General features: G+C 49.8%; 1 protein-coding gene across 1 annotated transcript in view; it reads right to left on the bottom strand.

Annotated features, from left to right (window-relative positions):
• The window catches only part of FMNL2 (formin like 2), a 129,396-nt gene that overhangs the window by 17,669 nt on the left and 98,513 nt on the right, over positions 1 to 13,214 (bottom strand). The window contains exons 9-11 of the mRNA XM_017823713.1: positions 11,085 to 11,178; positions 4,315 to 4,389; positions 520 to 630 (exon numbers count right to left, since the gene is read on the bottom strand). Of these exons, the coding sequence (XP_017679202.1) occupies positions 520 to 630; positions 4,315 to 4,389; positions 11,085 to 11,178 (280 nt within the window). The remainder of the gene's footprint in view (positions 1 to 519; positions 631 to 4,314; positions 4,390 to 11,084; positions 11,179 to 13,214) is intronic.

The following is a 13,214-nucleotide window of genomic DNA, read 5'->3' as shown; positions in this document are numbered from 1 at the left end:
TGGAAGGTGTCCCTGCCCATGGCAGGGGTGGAATGGGATGGGCTTTAAAGGTCCCTTCCCACCCAAACCAGCCTGAGATTCCATGAAAAACAGATAAAGGGAAACAAAAGCAGCTTCCTTCTGAAACCCAGCATTTCCCACAGGACACCAGAGCCCGTCTGGCTGCCAGGGAAAACCCAAAGGAGAGATTTTCCACCCCTGGAGATGGAAGGAGCCCTGGCAGCACCTGAGCCAGGGCCAACCTGAGGCCAGCAGCCCTGAGGGACGTGGCAGGGCGAGGGTGACTGTGGTTCATCCTCCCTTTGTTATAAGCAGAGCTCCACATTTAGCTCCAGGCTGTAATTCCAGTTGGCTGCAGCCCAATTCCCTCCCATCAGGAGGCTCCAGTCACAGCCCCCCCAGAACAGCCAGGACACAGCCTTGGGAGCAGGGACTGTGGGACAACAGCTCTGGGGTGAGGGGTTTGGGGGGGTTCAGGGCTGGGGCTGTGTTGGAGGGAGCAGATTGGGTTGGACTCACATCCAAGTACTCGTCCAGGCCCAGCTTGGTGAACTCGTACTGCAGGTGCACTCGGAAGTTCATGTCCTCCACGGAGTGCACCACGATGTTGATGAACTGCATGCAGGCCACCTGCAAGGACAACACAGAGTGACCCCCAGCTGTCCCCACAGCCCCACACCGGGGTCGGAACAGGTTTTCCAGGACCAGGATCAGAGCGGGATCTCCAGGGCCGGACACGGCCACGACCACGTTTCCTTGTGGTTACTCCGAGGGGAAAACCATGAGCTGCTGTTCTGAAAGGGTTTATTTCCAAGGCAGCGCTTGAATTTTGTCTGCTGGGATGAAGGGAAACGCGAGTTCCAGGAATTGAGTCATGTCTCCAGGCCCACCTTCCCGGCGTGCCGGTGAGCGGGAACGCTGCCCCTGCCAGCTCCCAGGGCCAGAGCAGACATCACACGAGCTCTAAAGAAAACAATGTTGTTCCTCAAACTGCCTGGAAAAGTGAGATTAATGTGGGGACTGGAACCCCCAGTTCAGGAAACGGGACTTGCACAAAAGGCGCTTTGTTGGGTGCCCAAAGCACGTTCCCTAAGCTGTGGGTTGAGGATCAGATCACTGGAATTGGCATCCACACATGTCCCAGCACAGCCAAAGGAAGGCAAAGCCTCTTCCTTTCCAAGAAAACCTGTGGAGCGGAAGGAATTGGGGTAGAAACACCAAAAAGTTTGTCCTTCCCCTGAATGTAAGGCCAGGCCTCGTCCTGCTCTGCACAGGCACCCCCAGCCCTCTCCCAGCTCCCTGGGGATCATCCATCACCCTCTGAGCTGCCCCAAGACAGGGTTTGCCTCATCCTTGCTGGGTTTCTCAAGGACATAACCCCATCCCGGGAGCAATACTACAACAGGGATAATTCCAGCTTCCCAACAGCCACCGGGATACCTCCCGGATCTCCAGAAGGAACCTGAGGCGGCAAAAAACAAAACAACCTGAAAAGCCTCCAGGAGACCCCACATCTCTGGGGCATTTGGTGGGAAGAAAGAACTGAAGGCCCTCACTGGATGACCAGTTTGGTACTGGAACTTGGCCAGTTCCCTGTGATCTGTTCCAGGCCCACAGGATAAACTCGAGGGGACAGATCTGCCCTGTGATCCCAGGGCTGGTCAGGGTGTCCCAACCTGCTCCTTCCAGCTGCAGCTCCCAGAAATCACTGGGATGCCATAAAACCTTCCCAGCCAAACTGTCCCAGCTTTGGAGGAACTGGGACCACAAGGACACTACAAAGGTCACTCAACAGCTCCACCTTCCCTGCTAGGCCCTGACCAGCTTTGACCACTCTCTGTTCCAAAATCACTTCAATAGGGTTGTGAGACTGGTAAGAGGGACAAAACCAAGGAACAGAGGAAGGAGAATGGTCTAAAAACTCATCCAGGAGCTCCTGGAATAGACCATTCGCAGCCCTTGGTGTGTCCCCATATCCTACAGGAACAACCCCATCCATGCTCCTGGAAACCTCAATCCAGGTTCCAATCCATGCCCCTGGAAACCCAAATCCAGGTTCCAATCCATGCCCCTGGAAACCCAAATCCAGGTTCCAATCCATGCTCCTGGAAACCCAAACCCAGGTTCCAATCCATGCTCCTGGAAACCTCAATCCAGGTTCCAATCCATGCTCCTGGAAACCCAAATCCAGGTTCCAATCCATGCTCCTGGAAACCCAAACCCAGGTTCCAATCCATGCTCCTGGAAACCTCAATCCAGGTTCCAATCCATGCTCCTGGAAACCCAAATCCAGGTTCCAATCCATGCTCCTGGAAACCTAAGATGAGGTTTCAAGCTTTTTCAGGACCCTTTCCAGCTGCTGTGGTGGACCCTGGTTCCTCCCAGTGCTGCTCCCAGCCTTCTCCAGCTGATCCCTGCTGTCCTGCGCCTCCCCCAGAGCCAAACTCCCCTGTCCAAGGGTGCTTTTGCGATCCTTGCTGTGGATCTCACAACACCAGGGCCAAATTCTCATTTCCTTTCCCAAATCCTTACATACACAACTAAGGAATTTCTCCTCCAGCTCCAGGTTGGTCCTACACTCCAGACCATGGCTGGTGGAGCAGGCCAAACATGCAGATTTTGTTTATATTTGGGCAAGTCCTAAAAAAAAATTCATCCTTTTTCAAGCAAACCTCAATGCAATCTTCAACCTATGAGAAGAGGAGGGAATTTTCTTCCAGGCTGCCCACATGGATGCTGAATATTCCCAGCTCTCCAGGCTTGTATGGACACTCACATGCAGATTCCCTGTTACATCCTTACAATACATCATTTAACATCTTAAATGAAGGTGATGATGATGGAACAAGAGGAAATGGTCTCAAGTTGCTCCAGAGGAGGTTTAGGTTGGATTTAAGGGAAATTTTCTCCATGGAAAGGGTTGTCCAGCCCTGGCACAGCTGCCCAGGGCAGTGGTGAGTCCCATTCCCAGAGGGATTTAAAAGCCCTGTGGATGTTGCACTTGGGGACATGGTCCCCAGTGGTGGCCTGGGCAGTGCTGGGGAATGGTCTGAGAGGGTTTTTCCAACCCAGATGGTTCTGGGATTCTCTAACAGATGATTTCTTTCTCTAAAAAGTGGACAAACCCTACAATACCAGTGAGGTGGCTCAGGCTGCTTCACTACCACTCCTCAAATTCCATCATCCCTCACAGTGAGTATGGAAAAAATGACTGAGAGTTGGGATTTGAGGACTGAGAAATCTTTCTGTTATATTACAGACTAAATACTCCATGTTTTCTGTGCCTACCAACCTGTCCTTGCAGGGACACTGATGCAGGAATAAGGAATGAACCCAATCCAATGTGTCAGAGTTACTGAAAGCAGCTGTTAATTGGAGTTAAAATTCAGGCACCACTGTAATTTTCTCCTTTTCTTTTTAAATCCAAGAAATCTGCCATCCTGGCTCACTCACACCACCTCCTTTTTATCCTGCTGTCCCTCTGGAAGCCACGGACACAGAGCATTCAAAGCCTGTAGGGAACACCCCAGCGGGTGCTCTGACACCTAATTCTTGGCAGAAAAAGATCTTTAACACAAAGCTCTGCACTGACATGGTTTAAAGCATCACAGATGGTTCACAGAGGCCTCAGAAAACCAGCTGGGGTGGGAATTCCTCCTGCTCTCCTCCCACTTCAGCCAGGCCCACACGGGATCCAAGCCCTGAGCAGGAGCAGCACAAGGGAGACTTTCCCTGATTTAAATATATAAGGCTTTAATTTCTCCCATTTCTCACACAAGCACAGAGTTAAAAAACCAGATATAGAGGTATTTTTGGTAGCAGACACATCCTCACTGCCACAGCCTCCCACGTGATGCCAACGTGCTGGTGCCTGTGCCAGCCAGAGCTTCCCCTCTCCCTCTTCCCTCTTTGTGCTCCAGGGGAAGTGGGTTTGGTGAAAAAGTCATGCAGATGCACACTGAGGAACCAAAAGTGGTGCAAGCCACTGCTATATTTATCAGCAGATAAGGACAGGCAGCAGCTGGAGAGAGTCTCTCCCACACTTCCCTGTCTGGGGCTCCCAGGATTTTGGCACAGGGACAGAACTGGATGTTGCAGAAGCTGCTGTGAAAGAGCACAAAGGGCCACTTCCCTCTTACCTTCACTGTGGCACAAGGCACTTCGAGAGGAAAAGTGAATGGGCAGCTAAAAATGAAAGGCATTTGGAACATAAATAATTGGGCTGTGGTGTTTTAGGCCCAGGATCAGGAGGCAGACACAGCTCAGGCACAGGAAACTCTGGAATTAGAGCTGCTGAGGGTCAATCCCACTCACCATGAAGTCTATGTTGTTGTCCTCGTTTCTGAAGTGCTCCATGAGCTTCTCGAAGCGCTGCTTCTCCCCACACACCTACAAAAAACAAGCACCACACCTTTGGTCAAGCACAGCTTGGGCAAAAAAACCCAAACATTGAAAATGTAGATTTTTCTGCTCGTTCAAAACCCCTTTGTCCAGGTTGAAAATATTCTTTGTCAAAAAAATCCAGCTGAACAATTCTCTGTCAACACCTGCAGTGCAAGTCTGAGGAGTCAGGGACAATTATTATATAGATACAATCATAAAATAGCTCTTTGTGGGTCTTTTCCCCTCACAAATTTCATCATTCTGAGTGTAAGAGTTGCACCAGGCCACGCCACAGGGAAGGCTCAGCCTCTCTCCTGGCTCTTCACTGTAATATCATGTAATTAGGAAGAAAAGCAAATTACAGGGAAGACAAAGGGAAAATTATCCCTGGCTAAACAAGGAGTGAAAATACATCAGTGTAACAATCAGGGTTACAGAGCTGTAGTATGGGCTGCTGGCAGGAAACAAAAGCAATCTGGGGGAGAAAGAAGATCTAAGATAAAGCAGCTCTCAGGATATTGCTGAAATCTTAATATTCCCAGTAGCTCCTCTGGCTCAGTCCTGCTTCCCTCAGCACACAAATGATCTGCAGTAATCCCCAAAAAGCCACAAAAGAGTAAATAAGTTTGGGAAAGACACTTCCCATCCCTGTAAGTGTTCGAGGAGCCCCCTGGTTTAATGGAAGGTGTCCTGCCCATGGCAGGAGGTTTAAGCTTCCCTGTTTTCAGAAGGACAGAAGCAGCTCTGAAAGAAGCTGTTTTCACCTTAAAGGTCCTGGAAAAACAGATTCCAGTCATCTGGAGGACTGAAAGTTCCCTTCTGCTGAGAAACAAAACCCTTGGTGAGCCCTTGGCTTGCTGAAGTTGCATTTCAGTGTCTCCAGCTGAACCTTGAAGCCTCACCAGGTAAAATAAACCCTCAAACAACAAAGCATGAACCTCATGAAAAACAAATTATACTTGTTGCTCAAGCAAATTATCCTGATTTTAAACCCAAAGGACTCATCTCTCTCTGCAGGCCACGGCATGAAAGTGAAGCATTAAACACTTTTCCATGGGCTGCTCCACTAAAACCCAAAAAAACCCCGCACTGAAGTCTAAAATAGAGCAAACCAGACCCACTCTGGGATGGAGGAGTACTTTGGTGAAGCACAAATGACCTGTCTGATGGGATCCCAGGAAAAGGCTGGGGGAGTTTGGAGATCACCACCCTCCTGGTTGTGAATCTCCAGTCTAATCCCAGGCTTTCCTTCAGGAGCAATCCTTGGAAAGCCTCCCTGCAGCATCAGGAATGGCCTTGCTGGGAGATCAAAGCCCAAACCCCACACACACCTCATTGATGGTCAGAGCAGCACCAAGCAAAACCCAGGGCAAGGGATGTGGCCGAGTTTCAGGAAGCCCCTGGCAGTGCAGGGATCAAAGGCAGCAGCTGCTCCATGGGATCATTGGGTTTGGGAGGCGTGGGCTGGGCTGGATCCAACCCCTGCTCCAAGCAAACCCCAGGAACCCTCTCCTTCATCACTCTTTAATTGCTCTGTGTTATATCCCACATGATTTTTCCCTGCTGGAGCAACCTGGGCTAGTGGAAGGTGTCCCTGGCCATGGCAGGGGGTGGAATGGGGTGGGATTAAAGGTCCCTTCCAACCCAAACCAGTCTGGGATTCCACGATTTCTCTTGTACCCACGTCACAAGAAACGGAGCCGATTTAACCAAAACCCTGGACTGTGGAACCAAACAGAACAATGGTGCATCTGATCCCTCACCAGTAAAGCCAGAAGGACTGATTTCTGGGAAATCTAATGCAAACCATTCCACAGGGATGAGAAAAGCTGACACAAACAACTCGGAGCCATTTAGGGCTGACTAATTAAACCGGGAGCAACCCAGAGTGCCCTGGCAGAGCAGATCCCGGGCTGGAGCAGCCCTGGCTGGCTGGGATACAGCAGCTGAGGAAGAGGAAAAGCAACAACCACCTGTGGCTTTCGGTGGCTGCTCTCAGATAGTTGAGATGAGTCAGGGCTGGGCCGTGTGTGTTTGAGGAGGCAGCAGAACTGACTTTCACGAAATGATATAATTTATCCTGGAAGATTAAAGAGAGTGAAACCAGAGCTGGAGCCTCCAGCCTGAAGACTGGCCCAAAGCCAAGGAGAATGCTGAAATCAAATCCCACCACATAAAACCATATGTTGCCATTTCTATTGGAATAAATTCCCGAGGCCTGTCATTTGGAAGCACGGCTGGGCCGAGGAGAGGCAGAGCTTTCTTTTATTGGCTTTATTCTGTGTAAGAAGCAAGATTAAACGAGTTACCACAGCTATAAAAACCCTCTGTCTCTGCTTAGGCTGTGAAAAAGCCCACTTTAGGTCCCATTAAGCCCACGTCATTCTGGAAGAACAATGTGGCTTTATGGAAAACCACCCACGGAGGGTCCTTTCTCCGGGTGCTAACGAAGGAAATCCAGCACGGATCCGTTACAAAGCCACGACACAATCCCGTAAGGAAGCAAAAGGATCTGTTATGAAAAATTTCCTGAGGATTGCACCCATATCCACCTGGCAGTGGTCACACAGTTCCCATCCAGACCACCCAAGAGCAAAGCTCAACTACGACGACCCTCGCGCTGTTCCCACTCTCGGGGCCGGATCATTGGAAGATGCTCCAGAATCACGGAATGGTTTGAGGGGGAAAGGACCCTAAAGCCCATCTCATTCCAACGGGCAGGGACACCTTCCACTATCCTAATCTGCTCCAAGACCCATCCAACCTGGCCGTGGACACTTCCAGGGATCCAGGGGAGTCCACAACCCCTCTGGGCACCTCGAACAGCAACCTGGGCAGGGAGCAGCAGACAAGGGGATTTGGGAAAACTGAAGATATTTTCATATGCAGTGTCAGGCAGAAGGTGAAACCCCGGGCTGGTAGAAGCACATCCATTACCCTCCCACCTCAGAAACTCATCTCACACCACCACCTCAGTTTGCTGGAGAATGGAGCTCGTAACTAAATGTCACCACAAGCAGAGCCAGCGTGTTCCATATGGAGAGGGCAGTGAATCCAGGCAGGATTTCTGAGACACAGCTGCCAGACTGTGAACTCCTCCACATCTGGAGGACTGTCCCGGTACAAGGAGGAATGGCCTTAAGCTGAAGGAGGGCAGGGTTAGATGGGATGTTGGGAAGGAATTCCTGGCTGGGAGGGTGGGGAGGCCCTGGCACAGGTTGCCCAGAGAAGCTGTGGCTGCCCCTGGATCCCTGGAAGTGCCCAAGGCCAGGCTGGATGGGGCTTGGAGCAACCTGGGACAGTGGAAGGTGTCCCTGCCCATGGCAAGGGGTGGGATGGGATGAGTTTTAAGGTCATTTCGAATCAGGAAACACCTGGTGGTCCCAAACTCCAGACAGAAAATGAAACCCTCTGGTTGCAGTTCCCTCGAGGTGAACTCAGCACCCCAAGGCAGGAAAATTACCCTCTGATGGAGCAAATTTAAAACACCTAAACTATAGGAGAGGCTTTGCAATACAAGACACGTTCTGCCAGTGCCAATGTTAAAATGACCCCCCCAAAGGCTGTTTTAAGCTTCTCCTCCTCCTCCAGTAACTCCTGGAGTCCTCCAAGAGAGAGAGGCAGAGCAAACACAGAGCGTGCGGACGAGCCCAGCCCATACAGGGTGTGCTGTCTCACACAGCCTGATGGATCTGCAGCCCAAAAATCCCTGGGAGCCTTTGTGCCCCCTTCTCCTGTCTGTGCCCCTTTGTCCAGCAGCACAATGCTGGCTTTCTGTCCCCCACAAGAGCCCAGTGTGAGCAGCAGCTCCCACCGCCGGCCCACGACCCTCCACAGGGACACTTTGTTTGCCCTCCCCGTGCTGACATTCCTGCACTTCGCGGGAGAACAAAAAAATCCGTTTTCCCGTTAAGTTTCTGGTCAAGCAAACAGTTATTTAATACTTACTAGGTTAAAATACCTTTTTTTACTTCTCCACAGCAGGGTTAAGTCACTCTCAAAAGCCAACAAACAACAACTGCATTTACATTTTCCAGCGCTTTGCAAAGAGCTTCTTCCAGCACGGGTTATTCTGCTGGTCCACAAGGATAACTCATCCCTGGAAGTATCCAGGTTGCTCCAAGCCCCATCCAACCTGGCCTTGGACACTTCCAGGGATCCAGGGGCAGCCACAGCTTCTCTGGGCAACCTGGACCAGGGCCTCCCCACCCTCACAGGGAAGAAATTCTTCCAGATATCCAAGCTAAATTTCCCCTCTTCCAGTCTGACCCCATTCCCTGTGTCCTGCCACTGCAGTTCCTGATGACCATCCCTCTCTGTATTCCTTGGGGGCCCTTCAGATACCAGAAGGGGCTCTGAGGTCTCCATTTTCAACTGAAAAATCTCCCTTGACAAGAACCAAACCCTGCCCTCGTTTCCATCAGAGCAAAGCTCAAAGCCTGATGAACCATCTGATGTTCACCCCCATGGAAACGAGAGCAGAACTTGGTGCTAAACATCCTGTTTTCCCTCCTGACTTTATTAGATTTCATTAGGCAGGAGTTCAGCTTCCTTTTGAAGTTGTTTCATGGCAAAGAGATGGAGTGGCAGAGATCTAATTCAATAAGTCAAATCTGCCCTAAATATGCATGAAAGAACCGTGGCAGCCCTGAACTGCAGAGCTACAGCAGCCACACAAAGATTATGGAGCTCACAGCAATTTGAATTGGATGTGCAGGGCTGGAAAGCCAAGCCTGGGTACTTGACTTGTCAGCAACTCGAGGGGTTTATAAAATAAAAGTGAAAACTTGAAATCATTCCTGAAAACTCCACCCAGGAGGAAGGTGGAAAACAACAGCACAGAGCAAGAAATAAGCAGCATAATTGGGTAAAAAGGGCAGCTAAATGCAGAACTGAGGAATGAAAGAGCAGTTAAATGCAGAATTGAGGAAGAGAAGAGCATCCAAATGCAGAATTGAGGAAAAAAAGAGCATCTAAATGTAGAATTGAGAAAGAGAAGAGCATCCAAATGCAGAACTGAGGAAGGTAAATCCCCTCCCTGACCTCACTTAACCTGCAACAGCCGACAGTTCCACCATCACTTGCTCAGACCCCAAAGGAATGGAATAAATAACTAATTCCACACAAACTGAATGGGTTCCACGGGAATATTTGTCTCAGCAGGAGATGACAGAGCACCTGGAAGGACATGAAGGAACAAAACCTTGACTGAGGATGTCAGGAAGGTAAGAAAGCACCTGGGGTTTCCACACCCTTCCCTGGGAGGTGTCCAATGAGCCTCACAGACCATCCCAACCAGTGGGATTTGGCTGCAGCCACTATTTATCCCCAATTCCCTCCCTGCTGAGCCCTGTTCCTTCCATAACAGAGCAGGAAAACCCAGGAGAATTTAACCCTGGGCTAACAACGTTGTGATCTGCACATTTACAGAGCTTTTTCCCCACTGAAAGCCCTTCTCTCAAATTGTTCTTCCCAACAATCCCACTGCATTTGCCTCCTGATCCCTTGGGTTCCCAAAGGTGCAAACAAAGACATGACACGACACAGATGAACCAAGGGAAGACCCAAACCATAATTCCCAGTTTTTGCCTGCACTGAAGGTCCCCAGACCTTTCCCCAATTCCCATTTTCTGAGTGCCCCTCCCACTAGTGTCACCCCAAGCCAGGCTCTCTCCGTGGTCACACACTTCCAACCCAACTTCCACTTCCCAGCAGTGCTGTTCCCATTCCCTCTGTCCTCAGGACAACCTTCCCACACCCAGGACAGGCCTGGACTTGCAGAGAGCTGAGCTTTCCACAACAGGCCCACGCTGGAGGTCACTCAAACCTTTTGCTCTGGATGATGTCGAGCACCTCCAAAATTCCCTCATTTACCTACAACATGAAAATCCTTCCGAGGTCAGAAATTATTCCCCAAACAAAAAACATCAAAAAATTACCAACTTGGCTCCTGGATCATCTGCATTAACCCACTTACAGCTTCAAGGAAACACACCCTGTGTCCAGTTGGGACTCATCAAATCCAACAATTCTGGAGCTGGGAAGTCTAATTTATTCCTTTTTAATTTGATATTAACCCCACACATTTAGACAATATCCAAAGGAAACTAAGACAGCAGCATTCTAGGACTTGCTTCCCCCTCCCAGTGCTTCCAAACTTTCACACAATATTCCCAAATCCTTTTAATCACTGTGTGCAAACTGGAAAATACACCTATAAATGACACCTGAGCCAACTGGAATTCCTGGATGAATTCCAGCAGTCCCTGTGACTGACAGAGACTTGATTCTGTAATTTCTACACAGACAAAATTCCCACTGAGGGTAAATCCGGGAACTTTGTGTTTCAAGGGCCTGTGGAAATGGCTTTGGAAACGGGAGAGCTAACCCAGCATTCCTGGTTGTTCCAGAGACAGAGCAACTGGAGTCAAGCTTTCAAAATGTCCTAAAACGATGGGACATCATTTGACTGAGCAAAGGGAGCTCAAATTCCCAGTCTGGATCCGCCCTGTTGGAGTTACAGCTCTTCCCCACAGACACGAAAACGACGGAATGGTCACCACGGAGCTGCTTTGCACCTCCAAGGAAAGCCTGTAGTTCATGGAAAATCCTGATTCCAGGGAATTTAGCTGGATGAGAAAGCTCCAGGCAATAATAAGAGAGGGAATAACACCCAAATTAAATGAGTTGGGCCAAGGTACCTCCTTGAAGTTATCAAAGGCCGACAGGATGATCTCGTGTCCCCCTCGGACGAGGCAAACGGCTGCCAAGAGTTCCAAGACAAGGGCCTTTGTCCTGTGGAGAGAGGAAAAGGTGGCACTCAGTGACCAGCACCTGCTTCCAAACCTGTGGGAGAATGTGGGAGATGGAGCTTCATCCCCTGTGGGTTTAATTCCCTTGAATCAATAAACCTGCCGAGCGTCCCTGATCCAGGGAATTCGGCCTCTCCCGGGATCATGCACTTCTTCCCCTGTTTAATGCTGCTCAAAACATGCAGGAATTGAAACCACAACTCAGAAACTCAAGCAAAAAGGCAGTTGCAGAACTCTGGGAAAGGCAGATCACTGACAGCTCCTACTCCTGGAGAACTCCCCTGCACACACCCGGGGGAGGCAGATTCCCACACCCCAACTGGCCTCCTCTGATCCCACTTTTTAAGGGGAGTGCACATAATTCCAATCTGCATTTTTCCTGGTACAAATCTGAATTATTCTCTGTGTTATTCAGAGCCACACACACACACACAGTTCACTGCAGGAACACAGGATGCCTCAGCACATCCTTCTCCCTAGAAATCAGAAATCAATCTGCCACAGAGAGAAAACACCAGATCACTGAGAGAAAACCATGCAGCAAACTGGGTGTTACCCTAAGGAAAATAATCCAGAGTATTTCCTTACGGGATTCGTGGAAAGCAAAAGATTTCCTGGCCAGCTGAGCTCTGAGCAGAGTCAAACCATGCAGACACATAAAATTAGTCTCATGCCAAAGCAGAGTCTCAAACCAGATGTTACAGAACAAGAAATACCTTTTGGCTTTCAAAGGGTCAGGGTTATCTTTGGGAACCACATAAAATGTTCACTTCCCTAGGAAATTTTAAACGGGTCATGTTCAAGGCTTACTCATCCAGGGGGGTTCTGTCAGACAGGATCAAGGAGCTCCTGTATGGATCTTCAGGAATATCCCATCCCAGGGTGGGTTGTGAGGGGTTGTGGGGGCAGGGAGAGGGGATCTCTGGGATCAGAGGGATTCCCAGGTCTCTGGTGCAATGGGGACAAGAGAGGACAGTTCCAGCTGTGTCTGTGGGATCTCTTTGGGAAGAACCAGGAGATGGAGTCCCCCCAGTCCCTCTCCACCTGCTGCCCACCCAGCTCCACAGTGGGAATGGGATCAGCTCCACATCCCATTCCCAGAGCTGCTGCTTCCCCTTGGCACATCTCACCCACCCTAAGCACTCAAACCTCTGGATTCTTCAATTATGGGGCTGAACCAAACACAGATTGGGGTTTTGAACAGCACTAACATCCAGTTTTGTCCTCAGACTATTTCAGTCACATTTTAAAGCAACATTTTTAGAAACAGAAATCGAAATAACCCCCTTGTTTCAAAACTGAAAACTGGGGTTGTCCCTCGACCACCCGATTTCCAGGCACAAAAGTGATTAAAAAGTGATTTAAAAATAATAAACTTCCCATGTCCTTCCTATTTATCTGTGCATGTGTTTGCTGACTTAGGGCTGACTACAAGAAAGGAAGGATGTCCCTGTTTCCACCAGGACAAGGTTCGTGCTCTGTCAGCCCAGAGCCTAAGCCAAGGCCCTGTAAACACACACAGAGTTTTGTTCAGTCATCTCAGCCCCCAGTTTGACCTTTCCTTGGAAAAATGTCTGTGCCAGGTTTGGTTTTGTAAGACAAGGAAAGGTTGAGAACTCCAGGGTCTGCTGGAAGTGGCTGCTGGGATCACAAGTGTGGGAGAGGAGGGACAGGGATTCACAGCCAGCGGTTGCACTGTGGAATCACATTATGGCTGTGGCTGCACAGCAACCTGACCCAGGACGGGAATGGAACCTTCTCCCAAGGAAATTCAAACCTAAGGATCCTTGGATAACATTTCTAAGGAAGATTCTCCCTTTCTTCAGGAAAATCCCATGTTAAGCTGCTCATTATCAGGGGGGTTTCTCTGCACTGCAACAGAGCTGAGGGGCTTCAGCAGCTCAATCACAGAATCCCAGAATGGTTTGATTGGAAGGGATCTTAAAGCCCATCCAGTGCCACTCCCTGCCATGGGCAGGGACACCTTCCACCAGCCCAGGTTGCTCCAAGCCCCGTCCA

Source organism: Lepidothrix coronata, unplaced genomic scaffold (genome assembly GCF_001604755.1).
Source record: "Lepidothrix coronata isolate B3197 unplaced genomic scaffold, Lepidothrix_coronata-1.0 Scaffold105, whole genome shotgun sequence".
Lineage (NCBI taxonomy): Eukaryota > Metazoa > Chordata > Aves > Passeriformes > Pipridae > Lepidothrix > Lepidothrix coronata.
Note: the sequence above shows the minus strand (reverse complement) of the source record. Positions and strands in the feature narration are given on the sequence as shown.